This window comes from Oncorhynchus kisutch, linkage group LG17 (genome assembly GCF_002021735.2).
Source record: "Oncorhynchus kisutch isolate 150728-3 linkage group LG17, Okis_V2, whole genome shotgun sequence".
Classification (NCBI taxonomy): domain Eukaryota; kingdom Metazoa; phylum Chordata; class Actinopteri; order Salmoniformes; family Salmonidae; genus Oncorhynchus; species Oncorhynchus kisutch.
Window position 1 is genome coordinate 27,651,517 of NC_034190.2, and position 20,360 is coordinate 27,671,876.

Genomic DNA, 20,360 nt, shown 5'->3' on the forward strand with positions numbered 1-20,360 from the left:
CTGTCTCCCATGTGTCTCTCCGTCTCTCCTGTCTTCCATGTGTCTGTCCGTCTCTCCTGTCTCCCATCTCTCTCTCGTCTCCCATGTGTCTCTCCTGTCTCCCATGTGTCTCTCCATCTCTCCTGTCTCTCATGTGTCTCTCCTGTCTCCCACGTGTCTCTCCTGTCTCCCATGTGTCTCTCCTGTCTCTCACGTGTCTCTCCTGTCTCCCATGTGTCTCTCCTGTCTCCCATGTGTTTCTCCGTCTCTCCTGTCTCCCATCTGTCTCTCCTGTCTCCCATGTGTCTCTCCTGTCTCTCACGTGTCTCTCCTGTCTTCCATGTGTCTCTCCTGTCTCCCACGTGTCTCTCCTGTCTCCCATGTGTCTCTCCTCTCTCCCGTGTGTCTCTCCGTCTCTCCTGTCTCCCACGTGTCTCTCCTGTCTCCCACGTGTCTCTCCTGTCTCCCATGTGTCTCTCCTGTCTCTCATGTGTCTCTCCTGTCTCTCACATGTCTCTCCTGTCTCCCACGTGTCTCTCCTGTCTCCCACGTGTCTCTCCTGTCTCCCATGTGTCTCTCCTGTCTCCCATGTGTCTCTCCCCACTTCCATGTGTTTATCCTCTCTCTTCCCCTGTCTCTCCTGTCTCCCATGTGTCTCTCCCCTCTTCCACGTGTTTATCCTCTCTCTTCTCCTCCTCTCCTTCTTCCCTCTTCCCCCCAGGGGAGTTTCTACGTCCCCAGTGAGAACTGTTTACAGAGAGCTCACACATGGCATGGTAGACTCTGTCGCCTCCTACTGGTGGTACACAGAGGCCTACGTTCCTACTACACCACGGTGATGAAGGAGATACCACAGCTGGACCAGGTGGACATAGGTGAGGCAACAACATGTTACAATAGCATTTCCTCATTATTTAGCTATGTCTATTGTGGCAATCAATCAAGTCAATCATTTATTGTTCAATTGTATTTTTAGTTTTTACAGTGGGTTTACTTCATACTGTGTAAGACTGAGTAGAGCCGCGCTTTGCTGTAATAATCTCTTTCTCTTGTCTTTCTCTCCACAGACGAGCTTCCTGTGGAAGAAACACTAAATCTGCTCAGAACAGAATTACAGGTAGGTGGGTGTATGAGACATAGAGTACTGATTAAAACCAAGATCAGTATCCACATTTATATTAGCTATGTTCTCTTTCCTCTCCAATGTTCGACTAGTATTTCCATAAAACAATTCCATTGTTAAAGTGTTTTACTTTATCAACATACAGGTAACTGCCAAATAAAGGAGACACCAACACAATAGAGCATCTTAATAGGGTGTTGGATCTCCACAAGCCAGAACAGCTTCAATGCACCTCGGCATAGATTCTACAAGTGTCTGGAACTCTATTGGAGGGATGCCACACCATTCTTCAATGAGAAATTACCCAATTTGGTGTTTTGTAGATGCTGGTAGGAAACACTGTCACAGGCCCCACTCTAGAATCGCCAACACGTGTTCAATTGAGTTGAGATCTGGTGACTGAGACGGCCATGGCATATGATTTACATATGATTTACATCGTTTTCATAATAACCATCAAACCATTCAGTGACCACTCGTGCCCTGTGGAGGGGGGCATTGTCATCCTATGAGGGCATAGCCACGCCAGCCAAAATAATGGCCTGCCAAGAATTTTTATACATGACCTTAAACATGATGGGATATTAATTGTTTAATGAACTCAGGAACCACATCTGTATGGAAGCACCTGCTTTGAATAGACTTATCTATTTATTCAAGTGTTTCCATTATTTTGGCAGTTACCTGTACTTTTACTATATACAGTATCTAAGATACCATAAATTAATTGAGCATATAAAGAGATACTATCTGTATCCACTCTCTCCTCCATTAGAAGGCAGCAGAACATATCAGTAGAGACCTGACACAGCTCTGCTCTACCTAACCTGCCCTTTGACCTCTAACCAGCCTCTAACCCCTCTAACCAGCACCACACGCTGACCCTAACCCTCGTCTGTCTCCTCTCTCCTTTCCTTCTCTAGCTGCAGGAGGGGCATGAGAAAGTAGCAGAACAGATCTGTAGAGACCTGACCCAACTCTGCTCCCAACTGTCGGCCCTGTGGACACGCTTCCTGGAGGCTGCCGTTCCCAACACACATATCCTGTCCCACCTGGCCCAGGAACACCACACACTCAGGGTGAGCCCTAACCCCTGACCTCCAAGCCCTGACCTCCTCAGGAACATCACACACCCCCCATACATTCTATCTAATCTGTTTTAAAGCCGAGGTCTTGAACTCTCCAAAGCCCACTATTCTGATTAGGTTTTGTGTGTCAGATTGCGTAAGAGTATTACTGCCAGGTAAAATACACCAACTTAGTCCCTATAGACCTCTATCTGAGAATTATATCTGAGAATCCCAAATGTAATTTCCATCTAATCATTGGAATGAATCATATTAACGTAAACTGTCTCTCACAGTGTTCGTTTCAGATCTCCTGTCTGTCTGTCTGTCTGTCTGTCTGTCTGTCTGTCTGTCTGTCTGTCTGTCTGTCCTGTCTGTCTGTCTGTCTGTCTGTCGTCTGTCTGTTCTGTCTGTCTGTCTGTCTGTCTGTCTGTCTGTCTGTCTGTCTGTCTGTCTGTCTGTCTGTCTGTCTGTCTGTCTGTCTGTCTGTCTGTCTGCTGTCTGTCTGTCTGTCTGTCTGTCTGTCTGTCTGTCTGTCTGTCCTGTCTGTCTGTCTGTCTGTCTGTCTGTCTGTTGTCTGTCTGTCTGTCTGTCTGTCTGGTCTGCTGTCTGTCTGTCTGTCCTGTCTGTCTGTCTGTCTGTCTGTCTGTCTGTCTGTCTGTCTGTCTGTCTGTCCTGTCTGTCTGTCCTGTCTGTCTGTCTGTCTGTCTGTCTGTCTGTCTGGTCTGTCTGTCTGTCTGTCTGTCTGTCTGTCTGTCCGTCTGTTCTGTCTGTCTGTCCTGTCTGTCTGTCTGTCTGTCTGTCTGTCCTGTCTGCTTCTGTCTGTCTGTCTGTCTGTCTGTCTGTCTGTCTGTCTGTCTGTCTGTCTGTCTGTCTGTCTGTCTGTCTGTCTGTCTGTCTGTCTGTCTGTCTGTCTGTCTGTCTGTCTGTCTGTCTGTCTGTCTGTCTGTCTGTCTGTCTGTCTGTCTGTCTGTCTGTCTGTCTGTCTGTCTGTCTGTCTGTCTGTCTGTCTGTCTGTCTGTCTGTCTGTCTGTCTGTCTGTCTGTCTGTCTGTCTGTCTGTCTGTCTGTCTGTCTGTCTGTCTGTCTGTCTGTCTGTCTGTCTGTCTGTCTGTCTGTCTGTCTGTCTGTCTGTCTGTCTGTCTGTCTGTCTGTCTGTCTGTCTGTCTGTCTGTCTGTCTGTCTGTCTGTCTGTCTGTCTGTCTGTCTGTCTGTCTGTCTGTCTGTCTGTCTGTCTGTCTGTCTGTCTGTCTGTCTGTCTGTCTGTCTGTCTGTCTGTCTGTCTGTCTGTCTGTCTGTCTGTCTGTCTGTCTGTCTGTCTGTCTGTCTGTCTGTCTGTCTGTCTGTCTGTCTGTCTGTCTGTCTGTCTGTCTGTCTGTCTGTCTGTCTGTCTGTCTGTCTGTCTGTCTGTCTGTCTGTCTGTCTGTCTGTCTGTCTGTCTGTCTGTCTGTCTGTCTGTCTGTCTGTGAATCATAATAAACACAGTATGTCTCCATGTTAGTTTACCCTCAGTGGTTAGTTTCATGCTTCCACCCACAGGATGGGTGTGATTTCAATAAACATTTATTCTGTAATTATCCTGATGTTTCTGACTCTCTGTCTCTGTCACGCTCTGACTTTATAAACAGAAGACAGGTTTAGTTCAGTGGGGATAATTTTCTTTCTGATAATGCATGGTATCAAAGGCAACATGGTATTGAAACTGTTCAAATAAATGACATTTGCAAAATGCCAGAAGTCAAACATAATTGAACACTTTATTTTCCCTGACCAAGGGCCTTCTCCCCCAATTGCGGGCGGCCAGCTCTAGGAAGTGTCCAAACGTTTTCCATTTAAGAATAATGAAGGCCACTGTTCTTGGGGACCTTCAATGCTACATAATTTTTTTGGTACCCTTTGCCAGATCTGTGCCTCGACACAATCCTGTCTCGGAGCTCTACGGCCTATTCCTTCGACATCGTGGCTTTGTTTTTGCTCTGACACACACTGTCAACTGTGGGACCTAATCTAGACAGGTCTGTGCCTTTCCAAATCATGTCCAAACAACTTAATATACCACAGGTGGACTCCAATCAATTTGTAGAAACATCTGAAGGATGATCATTGGAAACAGGATGCTCCTGAGCACAATTTCGAGTCTCATAGCCAAGGGTCAGAATACTTCTGTAAATAAGGGATTTATTTGTAATTTTTTTTACACATTTGCAAATATTTCTCAAAACCTTTTTTCGCTTTGTCATTATTAGGTATTGTGTGTAGATTGCTGAGGAACAAATAAATAATTGAATCCATTTTAGAATAAGGCTGTAACATAACAAAATGTGGACAAAAGGAAATACCTCCCGGAATGCACTGTACATACTTCATAGTAAAAGAGCAACTTGTTTTGATGTTCACCTAATTAAAATGATCTGTAGGCTATAAACCACACTGCTCATGGGATCACATACAGCCAAACTTGAAATGCATAGCCTATCTATTTAAATAGGCCCAGTTAAATTAGAGACGCGCATGGTGATGTGTCGTCTGGTACCATCAGTAATGTGAACCCATCACAGCTACAAAAGGTGAGGAATTTATTCTGCAATGGTTTTTTAAAAATGACAGAAATAGGAAATGGATTCCTATGTCTAATTATTTTACATTCCAACTAAATGAAATAGGCTACATCGTGTTATTATGATTATTTGATCAATAAGCCTGTCATCATATCCCCCACAAAATACCTGCTTGCAATACAATACTTCAACCACTATAAGATGTACGTACGCATGGTCTGAAGTTTGCGTGGAGGAAAGGAAATTGTCACGTTAAGTTCAATTTTTATAAACGCTAACTCTTGCTGGAAAACCGGCACAAGCACACTTTGGGATATATTTTCTAAGTACGCACGGTTTATAAATGAGGCCCCTTGTGACTGAGATACAGATATACACACACACACACACACACACACACACACACACACACACACACACACTCACACACACATCCGTTAAACCTCCTATACTCCTTTGAGACCCCTCTTTCATAGTCACTGAGATCTCTTCTAGCCAAAATAATGGGCAACTGGGCATTTTCTAAGTATGATGGAACGTTAATTGTGAACTAACTCAGGAAGCCCACCTGCGTAGAAGCACCTGCTTTCAAAATACATCGTCTCGCTCATTTACTCAAGTGTTTCCTTTATTTTGGCAGTTACCTACATTTGAACCATTTTTACACTATTAACTTTTACACCATTTTGAAGATCAAATCTTTGCCTTTCATGCATACAGTACTAACTCTGTAGGTTTCTCAGTGAGAAAATGAAGGTGGTTCTCGTTTGTATTTTGTGCTGGTGTCAGGTCAGGCGGTTTTCAGAGGCATACTTCTTCACAGAACACCCCAAAGAGACATCCCTGACATTTCAAGAGGACCTGTGAGTATTGGCATGGTGTAGTTTTGTCACTCTGTTTTACACTAAATGTTATGTCAATGCTTCACCTGAGATTTCATTCTATGAATGGAGGAAATGTAAGTCCAATGTGTTCGAGTCGTTATGATAGATAGCAAAAAGTCCTCTTCTTCTTCTTTCTCCTCTTAACATCGTCTTCTTCCTCTATCTTCTTTCTCCTGGTTAAAGGATCAACAGACACGGTCAGATAGCTGTGGAGGTGCGTAGCTCCAACTACCTGACCAGGATGCCACCGTTACCTGTAGAATGCCTGGATATTGACGGAGACTGGAACAGCCTGCCTATCATCTTCGAAGATAGATATGTAGAGTCTCCACGGTCAGGTGAGTTGACTAAGTCCGGGATTTCATTCAACAGCGATGTTATAATCGCTGATGGCTCAACAAGAATTCCCCTTTAAGTAGTGCTTAATAGGTTGCTAATCTGTTTAAGTTTGAATCCTGGCCCGAGTCTGCTTTTATTTGTGCTAACAATACTCTTATCTGTTTCAGATTCCTACTTTTCAGGTAGTGTAGATAAGCATAATTCAAACATCTAGTATTAGCGTAAGACCTAACATTTTTATCCATCTTTCCTTCTAGATTGGGGATCATATATACCAACACCTATGTCCACCAGTGAGCAGGCCATCCCCGACCCTCCTGTCACTGATGCCAACAATAGCCCTCCTCCCCTGAACCAGCTCACCAGCTCACCAGCAATACCAACCCAGGAACCTAAAGACAGTGAGGACTGCATGGATATGTCTACACACAGGTCTCTCATAGGAGAGCAGAGCACCAGCATTATTACTGACAAGATAGGAGAGACATCAGACCCAGACAAGGCAGACACAGTCCAGGGAGAACCAGACCAGGGAGAGCCAGTCCAGCCAGGGGATCCAGAGGAGCAGGCCAACGCAGAGGAGAAATCAGAGGAGAGCCCTGGTTTAGGCCTGAGAATAATCAGAGTCAGGCCCACTGATGTGGATCCATTCAGAGGAGAGGCAGTGCTAATGATCTCCTCCAACCACAAACAGTGTACGGACCCACAACATACCTCTAACCGTGAAGACACGACTTGGAAAGACTTGGAGAACCACCAGGACATCATCACACAGAGATACCAGAGCATTATCAGTACAGGAATTGACTTGGATGTAGAAGAGAATGACATTGCTATGGATGATGACAGCAAGTATGTTCCTCTGAGCCGTCTAACCACTTACCCCCAGGCTCCACTCAAAGATCATCCCCTCACGCACCCTCTACCTACGGACCTGAGGAGAGAGCTGGCCCACCGAGGGGTGGTGGGGGTGGGGGGCCCCAAGATAATGAACCGCTCCCCCTCCATCATCTCTGACTCAGGCATCGAGAGTGAGCCCAGCTCGATGGCCTGGCTCCTGGACGCTCACCGGACTGGAGGAGGGCGCCCTCCGGAGGAGATAATGGTACTGCAGCGCCTGGAGAGGAGACACCCAGCCCACCGCAGCTCCCTGGAGGGCCTGCAGACAGAGAGTGGAGCCAGTGGGGGCAGCCTGCCCGGCGGAGGGGGTGGCAGTATGGGTATCCAGGCCTCCCTCACCTCCATCTCGTCCCTGCCCTACGAGGACGACGAGGAACAGAGGTACCAGCAACAGCTCAGTAAACTGACCAAGTCTGTCTCAGCTCCTCAGATCTCCAGCCCTGAGGACACAGAAGAGGACCAGGGAGGAGCGGAGGCGGAGGTAGACACGGAGAGCGAGGGGACCAGCGGGTACCAGGACCAGGAGGTGGGATGCTCCTCCATCTCCACTGCTCCCACCCATGTAATGACTGGGGACTTGATTAGACACCAGGAGTCCTTATCCGGGGGAAACTACTCCTCTCTAGAGGACATCCAAGAGGGAGAGCTGCCTGAGGTTGGTCTGTTGGACTGGGTAGCTGCGCCCTCACTACCCCAGCATGTGACCAGAGCTCATATGGAGATTTGTCATGCTCTTAAAGAAACTCTTAGATCTAATGAATCTGCTTTGCCAGTGGCCCTGTTAGACACTCAGGACATGAAAGCAGTGTTAAGTGGCATTAGTCGAGTACCGGAAGTCTTGCTGTTCCAACAGTATGTTGAATGCCATGATGATGTGAAGGATCCAGCTGTAGTCAGTCAGATGGAGGATAAGAAACATCACAGAGGCGATAGCCGTGGTGTCCCAAACTCAGTGGACCCAGGTCCCTGTGAAGTAGACTTCGCCCCCTGTAGCTGTGAGACAAAACCCTGTGAACATGACAGCGGTGTGCTGGTGGATGATGTGGAGGATAATCCAGTCAGGAATGACTGTCAGAGTCTCCATCAGATTGGGTTGAATGACCTTGTTGACCAGGACCTACTGGATCATCATCATACTCCCTGCCAGAGCCTCCATCGGGTCGGGCTGCGTGACCTAGTGGTGGTCTCACAGAGGAAGAGCCTCCATGACCCCAGGCCTATCCCCTCTATCCCCAACCACACAGAGAGACCCATCCACCTCATAGGCCTTACTGTCAATGATAGGGCCAGGTCTGATGACCTCATAGGGCTCCCGGCCAACGAGCGAGAGCAGCTGGATCTCAACGGTCAGACCAAGCCGGCTAAGATTCCCAGTAGCTCGGAGTCAGGGTCAGGCTCGGGGTCAACCTCAGGGTCAGGCCTGTCCTTTATGAACAGGAAGGTGGTGGAGGTGGTGAATATGTCTGTGTCCTGTGCTCCGACCTGTCTTCCCTTCTCCTCCGTCCTCCGGGACTCACCGTCCATTAGCGGCATCTCCACTCGACAAGCCGCATCCCCCATTACCCATCAGCCTCTGGGGTCCTTCGGCATCATCTCCTCATCCTCGTCCAACTCCCTGGGGACAGACGACGACACAAACGAGAGGATGCTGCAGTGAGTCGTTTTTTCTTTCTAGTTTTTGAATGAGACGGAAGTCAGATGTTTGCTCTTTTACCTCTTTGATGATGAGTTCTTGTGAGTGGGTGATTTCCCATAATGATGCTGTTGTTATTTCCAACAATGATTCCACCTCTGACCATCACTTGTCCCCTCTGCCCACACTGTTTTCCAGTTTCTACAGGTCCAAAGAGGATCTGGTGAAAGCCCTGGTGTTCCAGGCAACCCTGTACAGTGACCTCCCTCACCTGGCCTCCGACCTGCCCTATTTCCCCCCTGAGGAGGAGGATGAGGAGTTTGAGGATGGCATACACCTGGTTGTCTGTGTCCACGGCCTTGATGGTGAGACAATCAATCAATCAATCAAGCAATCAATTAAATCAACCAAATCAACCAAATTAACCAATCACCTGATCCACCTGATTGTATATGTCCATGGCCTGGATGGTAAAACAGCATACAATGTTGTCCAATGCTAGGACAATGCAACTTTAATCAAAAGAACTGCACAGTCCAGAATATCGTTTGGGTCCCCCCTCTATGCTTACATACAGATCAGGGGCCAGCAGTTTGAAGGTGTATTGTTTTATTGTGTCCTCCTAGGGAACAGTGCAGACCTTCGCCTGGTGAAGACCTTCATAGAACTGGGTTTACCAGGGTCCAGACTGGACTTCCTCATGTCTGAGAGGAACCAGGTAAAATACAGAATATTCTGTCTGCACATTAATACAATAAACATAGATTTTTGTAAATCGATAATAATCCTGTGAATATGCTTTAAATTTTAGCTACTTATACCAGAGCACCCTTGTTAAAGAGGTATTTGAATCTCTATAGGATTTCTGGTTAAATAAATGTCAAAATATGTTGGTTGTTTTCCTCTCACTTGGCTGCAGACGGACACGTTTGCAGATTTTGACACCATGACGGACAGGCTAATAGACGAGATCATCCAGCACATTCAGCTGTACAACCTCACCGTCGGACGGATAAGGTCAGTATCCTAACCACTACACAACATTAAGGTCAAGTCTCCGAACCACCACACAACCTTAAGGTCAGTTCTAACTATCATACATGTATTTTGTGAGATAGTAAAATAGAACTTCTACAATCAAGACAGGATAACCATATTGCTTCAGAAGATAATAAACAACGTTTCTTGTTGTACATTTTTTCTCAACTTGTTTTTTTATTACTTTCGAGCACTTCAAGCTATATTACAGAGTAGCCAGCTAACTGCCAGCTAACTGCCAGCTAACTGCCAGCTAACTGCCAGCTAACTGCCAGCTAACTGCCAGCTAACTGCCAGCTAACTGCCAGTGACAGGTGGCCTAGTGGTTAGAGTGTTGGACCAGTAACCGAAAGGTTGCTGGATCGAATCCCTGAACTGAATAGGTAAAAATCTGTCGTTCTGCCCCTGAGCAAGGCAGTTAACCCACTGTTCCCGGGGTGCCGTGGATGTCTGTTATGGCAGCCCCCTGCACCGCTCTGATCCAGAGGGGTTTAGTTGAATGCATTCAGTTGTACACCAATGTATCCCAGTGTAGCCATGGATTGTGCATCTTCTGTTGTTTAGCTAAGTCGCTAGCTGGTTGATGCTTTCCTTTTGTAGCAAGGGCAGATGAAAGCAACATCCACCTCCACAAATTCTGTTTGCATTGATAACCATACTGAATGAAGCTGTTTAGGGACCTCACGGACACCCTTAACTTATTCACCTAATTTCATGGGGGAATTCACATTCAAATGTTTTGTGCAACAGACTTAAAGTTAAGGAAACTAAGGAAAGAGATGAGGGGGAAATGAACTTAAGGTGTTTCATGCAACTGGGCCCATTGCCTTAACTTCCACAGTTCCAACTACCACACAACATTAAGGTCTGTGTCCTAACCCTCACACAACATTAAGGTAATTTCTAATTACCAGACAACATTAATGTCAGTATTCTAACTACTACATAACATTAATGTCAGTGTCCTAACCACAACACAACATTAAGGTCCGTTCTACCTACCACACAACATTAATGTCAGTATTCTTACTACCACATAACATAAAGACACAGGTACAGTAATAGGAGGCAATGGAGAAACAAAACAGCCCAATAGCCACTAGATGGCAGGATATGAATACATTATGATATTCACTGGGAATTGCATTCAATTGCATCCTCCTCACGTCCTCTCTCCTCGTCACCTTCTTAAAACCCATTGTATGAGAAAGGCAGAGGTTCCTACTCCTCCAATTAGTTTTGAGAAGGAGACGAGGAGAAAGCACACTAGGAGTATGCGTCCTCTCTCCTCCGTCTTCTCTCGCCTCCTTTTGAAGTAGGTCAAAGGAGAGTCTGCGAGGAAAGTGAACGTGGATGAAATGAGACGGCTGTCATTAGGCAAATGATGTTTACAGGGGTGGATCCTCAAATAAATGTGTAAAGTGATCAAACAAATGAAGTTAGTTGTGCAAGACATGTTATAGATGAAAAAATGAGTTGTTTTTAAACATGTGCAAGTTTCTTTGAATTGACACACTCCTCGACCACTTATCGGTTTCCGGGGCACGGAGGAGAGGACAGAGGACGGACTTTTGCCCAAATGAGAAAACCCCCCTATCTCAGTTCAATCCTCAACCCTATCAAACTGATTGCCAGTTAGAGCAGAGGAGGCTGGTGGGAGGAGCAATAGGAGTACGGGCTCATTGTAATGGCTGCAATGGAAGAAATGGAACGGGGTCAACCGGTTTCCATATGTTTAATGTATTTCATATCGTTCCATTTATTCCATTCCAGCCATTACAATGAGCCCGTCCTCCTATAGCTCCTCCCACCAGCCCCCTCTGAGTTAGAGAAGGTTTTAATAACCCAGTAATGGGGGATATTCCCATGCACTTTCAACCACTTAGCATTGTCTTTGATGTGAAGAACTGAAACATATTTCTCTCCGCAGCAGAACACTAATGGATCCAAATCAAGTACAGTGATTCATCATGTACAATAATTGCCCTAAATATGCCAATTTTCCTATCTGAGTTTCCGTGTGTGCTATTTAAGTATGCATTCTTTTCAACATAGTTTATACTCTGGAGAAATGTGACTAAAGACATGGAGTGCCACAGTAGCAGCTGTCTCTCTCCTCATCGCCTCTACTATATTTAGTGATAGAGGTAACAGATGAGGTGGTTTGTAGCTGGTGTTAAGGGATGCTGCCCAGTACTGTGATGACGGTGATACTACTGTAATTAGCAGATGAGAACTTAACATCTAAGGAAATCTAACGCCCCATGGACTACTGGGGTAAAGCAGCTAATTACTATCTTAGCCATTAAGACGTCAAGACGTCACCTTGCTTATTTGGACATTAATCATCTCTATGGAGTTAAAAACATATAGATCTATTTTCTTGACAAAACTCAAGGGGCTAGATTGGGATGAGCTACCCTCGTCCTGAACACGTTGATAGAGTAAATAGCAGGGGGCCAAGGAATTGGAGGCACACTCTTGCTGTGCATAGTTTCTATTCTATAATAAGAAACTGTGCAGTCAGTCTTGGCAGTCTTTTCATTTGCTCATTCTTTAGGTCTAACGAGACCTGGGCAGCAGCAGAGTAATGTATTGATCTGTTTTGTTTGTCTGTTTTGTTTCTGTTCTGTTTGTCTCCTTTTTCCGACCCTCAGTTTCATCGGTCACTCTTTGGGGAACGTGATTATCCGGTCGGTGCTGACAAGGCCTCGGTTCCGCTGCTACCTGGTCAAGCTGCACACCTTCCTGTCTCTGTCTGGACCACACCTGGGAACGCTGTACAACAACAGCACGCTGGTCAGCACAGGTGAGGTAGGGAGGGAGGTGAGGTAGGGAGGGAGGTCGGGTCTTTGTAATCCTTGCAAAACATAGGGCATCGTTGACTTAGCATGGAGAATAGAAACAGTGCAGACTGTATGTACTGTATACTGATTCTGGTTTTGTCTCCTCAGCAGCTTCCTACCAGTCTGTATTAACTGTACTGTATTTAGCTCTGCCCTGAGATCATCCCAGGGTTGTCTTCAATGGGGGATGTGTGTGTCTTTTATTCAGATGGTTGAATCAGGTCTCTGGCTGTCTGTGGTTTGTAGGGGATGTCTGTGGTTGTTTTAGATCTCTAGGTGATGTCTGTGGTTGTTACAGGTCTGTGGCTGATGTCTGTGGTTGTTTTAGATCTCTAGGTGATGTCTGTGGTTGTTTTAGGTCTGTGGTTGTTTTAGGTCTGTAGGTGATGTCTGTGGTTGTTTTAGGTCTGTAGGTGATGTCTGTGGTTGTTTTAGATCTCTAGGTGATGTCTGTGGTTGATGTATGTATGTGGCTGATGTCTGTGGTTGTTACAGGTCTGTGGCTGACGTCTGTGGTTGTTTTAGGTCTGTGGCTGATGCAGAAGCTGAAGAAATCTGGATCGTTGCTGCAGCTCACCTGCAGAGATCACACCGATCCTCGGAAAACCTTCCTCTATCTTCTCAGTCAGAAACCAGGTAGATACTGCTATAATGTAGGAGGAACTACACTGTAAGAGCACAATTAGCTCAAATATTCATTAAAATGTTGTTCATCTTGTCTTTTTTTTCCTCTTTTCCTTTCCATATGTAATTTGGCTAACACACAGACTCCACTAGCTAGCTAGCTCTGTTCTGGGAAGCACCCCCACAGTGTGAGATGAACAAAGCATCCGTTTGTCAAAGACTCCAAGTACATAACCCAGAAAAACACTTTTTTTCTTCTAGCTGTGCCGGGCTGACAAAATGATCCAAACCCTGTCATTTGAAACTCAGTAGTGCACTCTTTTAAGAGCACAGTGACAGGAGACACGAGAAATAACACAGTTTCATCAGTCGAGGGCTGTCAAACAATGATGATGGCACCAAGTAATATAGAAATATAACCCACAAACACTTTCTGTCACTCTATTTCTGTCTCTCTGTCTACGCCCTCTGTTTGTCTGGTTTCTCAGGGCTCCAGTTCTTCAAGAATGTGGTGTTGGTGGCATCGCCTCAGGACCGATATGTTCCCTTCCACTCTGCAAGGATAGAGATGTGCAGGACTGCACTCAAAGACAGGACCACAGGTTAGCACCACTCACTGCAGCTCCTATGTTCTTATTAAAAAGACCAGATGCCTGCATTCTCCACCAAATACATCTAAGAATCATGGTTTGCATAGTAAACAATCGTCATCACGTACTGTACCTTTGTCTCTGTTGACGTGCGTGTTTCTGTCTCCATATTCAAGGTCCAGTGTACACAGAGATGATCAACAACCTACTCCAGCCGTTGGTGGGGGCTAAGGACTGTTGTCTGATTCGCCAGAATGTGTTCCACGCCCTGCCCAACACCGCCAACACTCTGATTGGCCGAGCCGCTCACATCGCTGTGCTCGACTCTGAACTCTTCTTGGAGAAGTTCTTCCTGGTCGCAGGGCTCAACTACTTCAAATAGAACTTAAAACTACTTCATATAGTAATTCAAACTACTTTAAAGGGATACATCAGGATTTTCGACAATGAAGCCCTTTAGCTATTTCCCCAGAGTTAGATGAATTTGTGGATTCCATTTTTAGGTCTCTGTGTGCAGTTTGAAGGAAGTTGCTAACTAGCAGGAGCACAATTGCAAACTAGCATTAGGGCAATGACTGGAAGTATATGGAAACTGCTAGCCTGCTAGTTGATACAGCAGACTTCCAGTCAATGGGCTGACTCCAGTTAGCATTGGCTCGCGAAACTACCTCTGACTTCCTTCATACTGGATGCATTGACATAAAAATGGTATCCACTAGTTCATTTGACTCTGGGGAAGTAAATAAAATGCTTAATTGACCAAATCCTGAAGTATCCCTTTAAATAGAGGCTCAAATATTTAAAAAAGTAGAACCACTACTTCAAATTGAGCTGTAGCTATAGAGAAACTGGCTCAGAGAGGCTCTAGGTGTATATGAAGACCTCTTTGTTGTGGTTAACAGGATAGAAGGATTTGGTGAGAGAAAAGGGGTTGCACCATGACTATGTACAGTGTATATTTAAAGTATGTATACCTATGTTACCCCTGTTGTCAAAGAGGTGGTCATAAGCTCTATACATCCCATCCATATTAACAGCTGTATACAAGTATGTCAAGTGAAACAACTGACGTGGCGCACCGTGTGGCTCATACTGGTGTTGCATAGGCCTTATGAACCCCTTCATCCCTTACCCCTCAGTATATTGTACAACTAATGTTCATCCCAAAGCACTACCAAATCAAGAACATTTCATTTTGGTATGTATCCTGACCTGAAGTGGCTAGTCTGAATGAATCACTGGACGAAGGATCTACGAATCACTGGACGAAGGATCTACGAATCACTGGACGAAGGATCTACGAATCACTGGACGAAGGATCTACGAATCACTGGACGAAGGATCTACGAATCACTGGACGAAGGATCTACGAATCACTGGACGAAGGATCTACGAATCACTGGACGAAGGATCTACGAATCACTGGACGAAGGATCTACGAATCACTGGACGAAGGAGTACATGTATGCATTTGTTTAAAAAAAGAAGGAGATAGTTGTTTGGAATTTCACTCCGTAATTGTAAATGTTATAATACACGTATCAAACTCCACATAGAACTGTGGTGATGTTATATTGTACAAATGTTTCTTTTTACGAAAATTATTTATATATCATTTTAAATGATGTATTTTAAATTATACCATATCCATACGTTTGTCAGACTATGACCATTGTGTTGTGGATTTTATATCATACAATTTCAACACGTAACATGAAGGCCAAATCAAGAGGTGAACCTTCTATACATACAATGCCAGAGAAAGGTGGTCTATATATTTCTTGTATACGTTTATATACAGTATATTACATATCTAAAATAGTGTATGCTTGTTGAAAGCATTTATGTGTGTCCATCAAACTGCTGAGTTGAGTTGAAGGCTTATCAACCTTGTAATGCCTTTGTGTTCTTTAAAATAAGGTATATCCCAACTTCCTTCATAAGCTATTATGTACCTTCTACCGACTATAGTGATCCTATTGAGATATGAGTATTACTACTACTACTAAGATATGAGTATTTCTATACTGATATATGAGTATTACTATACTGAGATATGAGTATTACTATACTGAGATATGAGTATTACTGCAACCGAGTCCATTGTGTAATTTATCTTGGTTGATTAATATTTGAAATAGATTTGAAATACAGAATCATGAAGTATGAATCACTATGGCTCATATCCCTTGGAAATGACCTATAGATCTCTCTCTGATTTCTCATACTGTACGTGCGCTGCTTTTAGAGTTAGATTTTGTATGCATTGAACCTTTAATGTCGCTACCTTGTCTGTGCCAGGAACAGTATAATAAGGAGGGAGTCACCCTGCATCCCAGAACAGTGTCTCTACTATGGGCACTTACTAGTAGGTACTATGCTTCTGTCCATCGAGATTAAATGAATGTTTACATTTTCATGTACCGACAGACCTGTAGTTATTCTTTGCACTGGTTTGACTGACAAGTACACTTTATGCTGGACGTTTACAGCAAGTAGACCTACAGATACACTTGCTTGACGAAGTCCTTGCACTCCAACATTGTCCTTCGTGTATTGCTGTTTCAATAGATTTTGTACATATTCCGTTCTCCGCTCGCGGGTCAGCTTTCAAAGATGTGTCCATGCAGCTAGCGGCAAGCGACAAAGCTTGACCTTACTCGTCTCCTATTGTAATGTCCCATCTCCTGGTGCTCTGCTGTCACTGTCATTAAGCCCTTTCCTAGTGTCCTTGCAGTGCAAAATGTGACATCTCCAAGTCGTCTCCTGCGGCTGCTCTGTTTGCTGCAGTGCTGACTGGTAAGCAGAGTGTCACTGGGATTGACTTTAATTAAATGGCTTCCGTTAAGACGTACGCGCACACACACACACACACACACACACACACACACACAGCAATAGAAAGGGGGCTGGGTTGTTCCCGTCAGGACAATGAGGGAATGGCTGGTTGTGAATGTCAGCAGTGTGGTAGAGCTAGCAGACTTCACGCATAATTTCCTTCTGACATCCCTCTTGCCCGTTTGCTTTTACCCCCAAAAGGGCCATGATCTGTTTGTTTAAAGGGCCATGATCTGTTTGTCTAAAGGGCCATGATCTGTTTGTCCAAAAGGCCATGAAATGTTTGTCCAAAGGGCCATGATCTGTTTGTCCAAAGGGCCATGATCTGTTTGTCCAAAAGGCCATGAACTGTTTGTCTAAAGGGCCACGATCTGCTTGTCCAAAGGGCCACATATTTCGTGAATTAAAGATTTGAGTTTTCATGCTCTCCAAGGGCAGGTGTGGATTGGGATTTTAATATTCATGCTTTACAGGTTGTGTGGTTTAATTCATTGACATGTCATACTAGTTTTTTGTGAGCTTCTGTGTTTTCCCTGAAGGTACATAATACAGTAGCTGTAGGCCTACATGGACTTTATGCCTTATGTTTCTTTGGTTTAGCAAAACATTCTGATGGGAAAAAACTTGCCTGCTTCACACAGTCAGAGAGGGCTGCTGTTCTGGTGCTGTTATGAAGAGAAACACTTCCCATTTCAAATGATTTAAAACATTAATATTTTCCTACAGAAGACATGACTTACCTCTGTCAGCAAAGCAACCCCTGATATGTTGACTGAACTTTTTCTATTTTATTTGATTATTATTTGTCATTGGGAGAGTGAATCGTCCTTTGTTACACTGTTTGTGTGTGTGTGTGTGTGTGTGTGTCACAGGAGGTTGGTGGCACTTTAATTGGGGAGGACGGGCTCATAGTAACGGCTGGAATGGCATACATGGTATGGTATCGAGCACCATTCCGTTCACTCCATTCCAGCAAAATGATTTGTCGTCCTCCTCTCAGCAGCCTCCTGTAGTGTGTGTGTGTGTGTGTGTACACGCGTGTGTCCTCTGTGTGCTTTTGCATAAAATGCTCCAAGGCAGCTTTGTGACATGTTTGTGTAGTGGTTTTATTTATTATCATCGTCTGTCTGCTGAGGATTATGACCCATTTCCAGCTGTTTGGTGTGAATGTTCCATAAAAACATTTGACTTGTGAGTGACATTGTATTTATTTATTCAATCAAGTATTTTCTTTTTTGCTAACAATATAATAGAACTTAATCTGTGCCAATAATACTAATCTAATATTTTTCTAAGTTTGCTTACTGTATGTGTTCCTTAGTAGCTTGTGCCCATGTAAAACATATACATACATATATTTCAGAACATTATGATAAACAATATCAATATTATATTATAATAAAAAAAGTATGTTTCTTAATGCAATTGTGGAGCTTGCCTTCTTTGTTCTCAGCTAAAGAAACTCATTGTAAATGCAATATGTCTGTATTAAGCTTAGTACAGGTGACTACAACCATCAGAGAACAAAGCCTTGTAGCATAAAGGATGAAGGATGGGACTAAAAACAAACAAAAAGATAACTATTGTAAAATATACTGTCTCTGTAAAACAAATATAGTACTGTATGTACTGTATAAGTTGGAAGTAGAAGCCTAAGTGTTGTCGTTCATTAGTTTACTCCAATTAGGGGAGGGTTTCAGGGTTAGGGGAAAATAAAGGAAAATCTATGTATTTGATATATATATTTACAAAAAAACATGGGGGATTGGAAATTATGCAGACAATTACATTGATGGTAGTCACAATCTACCTTCAATATTATAGCTGATCTACCCCCTGAAAAAAGGCTAGTACCATATGGTTGTGCAGTTTAATAGGACTGTATCCCACAAAATACTCCTGAACCCTGAATACTGAACCCTCTGAAAACCATGCATTTTCTGTATGATATTTACTAACCTTACCAATACATAAAAAACTATGATCTCACTCATCTTTCTAATATTATGTTGCGCAGTACAGTACAATATAACACAAGTAGCAATACTATAACGTACAGTTGAAGTCGGAAGTTTACATGCACTTAGGTTGGAGTTATTAAACCACATTTTTCAATCACACCACAAATTTCGTGTTAACAGACTATAGTTTTGGCAAGTCGGTTAGGACATCTACTTTGTGCATGACACAAGTCCTTTTTCCAACAATTGTTTACAGACAGATTATGTCACTTCTAATTCACTGTATCAAGTCCAGTGGGTCTGAAGTTCACATACACTAACAGCTTGGAAAACTCCAGAAAATGATGTCATGGCTTTAGAAGCTTCTCATAGGCTAATTTACATAATTTGAGTCAATTGGAGGTGTACCTGTGGATGTATTTCAAGACCTACCTTCAAACTCAGTGCCTCTTTGCTTGACATGATGGGAAAATCAAAAGAAATCAGCCAAGACCTCAGAAAATGGTAGACCTTCACAAGTCTGGTTCATCTTTGGGAGCAATTTCCAAACGCCTGTTCATCTCTACAAACAATAGTATGCAAGTATAAACACCATGGGACCACACAGCCGTCATACCGCTCAGGAAGGAGACATGTTCTGTCTCCTAGAGATGAACGTACTTTGGTGAGAGAAGTGCAAATCAATCTTAAAATAACAGCAAAGGACATTGTGAAAATGCTGGAGGAAACAGGTACAAAGTATCTCTAAAGTATCTCTATCCACAGTAAAATGAGTCCAATACCGCTCAGCAAGGAAGAAGCCACGGCTCCAAAACCGCCATAAAAAATCCAGACTACGGTTTGCAACTGCACATGGGGACAAAGATCGTACTTTTTGGAGAAATGTTCTCTGGTCTGATTAAACAAAAATGGAACTGTTTGGCCATAATGACCATTGTTATGTTTGGAGGAAAAAGGGTGACGCTTGCAAGCCGAAGAATACCATCCCAACCGTGAAGCACGGGGGTGGCAGCATCAGGTTGTGGGGGTGCTTTGCTGCAGGAGGGACTGGTGCACTTCACAAAATAGTTGGCATCATGAGGACAAGAAATGACATGGATATATTGAAGCAACATCTCAAGACATCAGTTAAACTTGAAGCTTGCTCGCAAATTAGTCTTCCAATTGAACAATGACCCCAAGCATACTTCCAAAGTTGTGGCAAAAATGTCTTAAGGACAACAAAGTCAAGGTATTGGAATGGCCATCACAAAGCCTTGACCTCAATCCTATAGAAGATTTGTGGGCAGAACTGAAAAAGTGTGTGTGAGCAAGGAGGCCTACGAATCTGACTCAGTTACACCAGCTCTGTCAGGAGGAATGGGCCAACTCATTGTGGGAAGCTTGTGGAAGGCTACCTGAAACGTTTGACCCAAGTTAAACAATTTAAAGGCAATGCTACCAAATACTAATAGAGTGTTTGTAGACTTCTGACCCACTGGGAATGTGATGAAAGAAATAAAAGCTGAAATAAATCATTCTCTTTACTATTATTCTGACATTTCACCTTCTTAAAATAAAGTGGTGATCCTAACTGACCTAAAATAGGGTATTTTTTACTAGGATTGAATGTCAGGAATTGTGAAAAACTGAGTTTAAATATATTCAGCTAAGGTGTATGTAAACTTACGACTTCAACTGCAGATAACTAGTCATAGTGTGCAACACATTCCACTATTCTCCCTTCGAGGGCAAACATCTGTTTGCTAAGTCGGTAAGTGCAAGTAGCCTTACAGAGAGCTGAACATGTCTAATAGATTTGACTCAAAGGGCATGAAAGTCATTCCACCTGCTCAGTGAGGCTGCTGCTGACTGGTCCTGTACCGTCCACCTGGGCAGGCCTCTACAGGTCACCACCGTACAGGGGGACAATGTTCTACACCACTGCACAGAGAAAATCTCTCTTTCTATCTCTCTCCCCCTCTATCTCTACCCCTTTCAT

The 20,360-nt window shown here is 44.0% G+C and overlaps 1 protein-coding gene across 1 annotated transcript in view; it reads left to right on the forward strand.

Annotated features, from left to right (window-relative positions):
- LOC109908671 (protein FAM135B) overlaps positions 1–17,841 on the forward strand; it is a 63,733-nt gene extending 45,892 nt beyond the window's left edge. Inside the window, exons 8-20 of the mRNA XM_020507324.2 lie at positions 701–854; positions 1,047–1,096; positions 2,026–2,181; positions 5,516–5,589; positions 5,794–5,948; positions 6,207–8,502; positions 8,681–8,847; positions 9,109–9,200; positions 9,402–9,499; positions 12,178–12,329; positions 12,892–13,002; positions 13,479–13,592; positions 13,757–17,841. Coding sequence (XP_020362913.1) covers positions 701–854; positions 1,047–1,096; positions 2,026–2,181; positions 5,516–5,589; positions 5,794–5,948; positions 6,207–8,502; positions 8,681–8,847; positions 9,109–9,200; positions 9,402–9,499; positions 12,178–12,329; positions 12,892–13,002; positions 13,479–13,592; positions 13,757–13,962 — 3,825 coding nt within the window. The 3' untranslated portion in view covers positions 13,963–17,841. The remainder of the gene's footprint in view (positions 1–700; positions 855–1,046; positions 1,097–2,025; positions 2,182–5,515; positions 5,590–5,793; positions 5,949–6,206; positions 8,503–8,680; positions 8,848–9,108; positions 9,201–9,401; positions 9,500–12,177; positions 12,330–12,891; positions 13,003–13,478; positions 13,593–13,756) is intronic.
- The last annotated feature ends 2,519 nt before the right edge of the window (positions 17,842–20,360 follow it).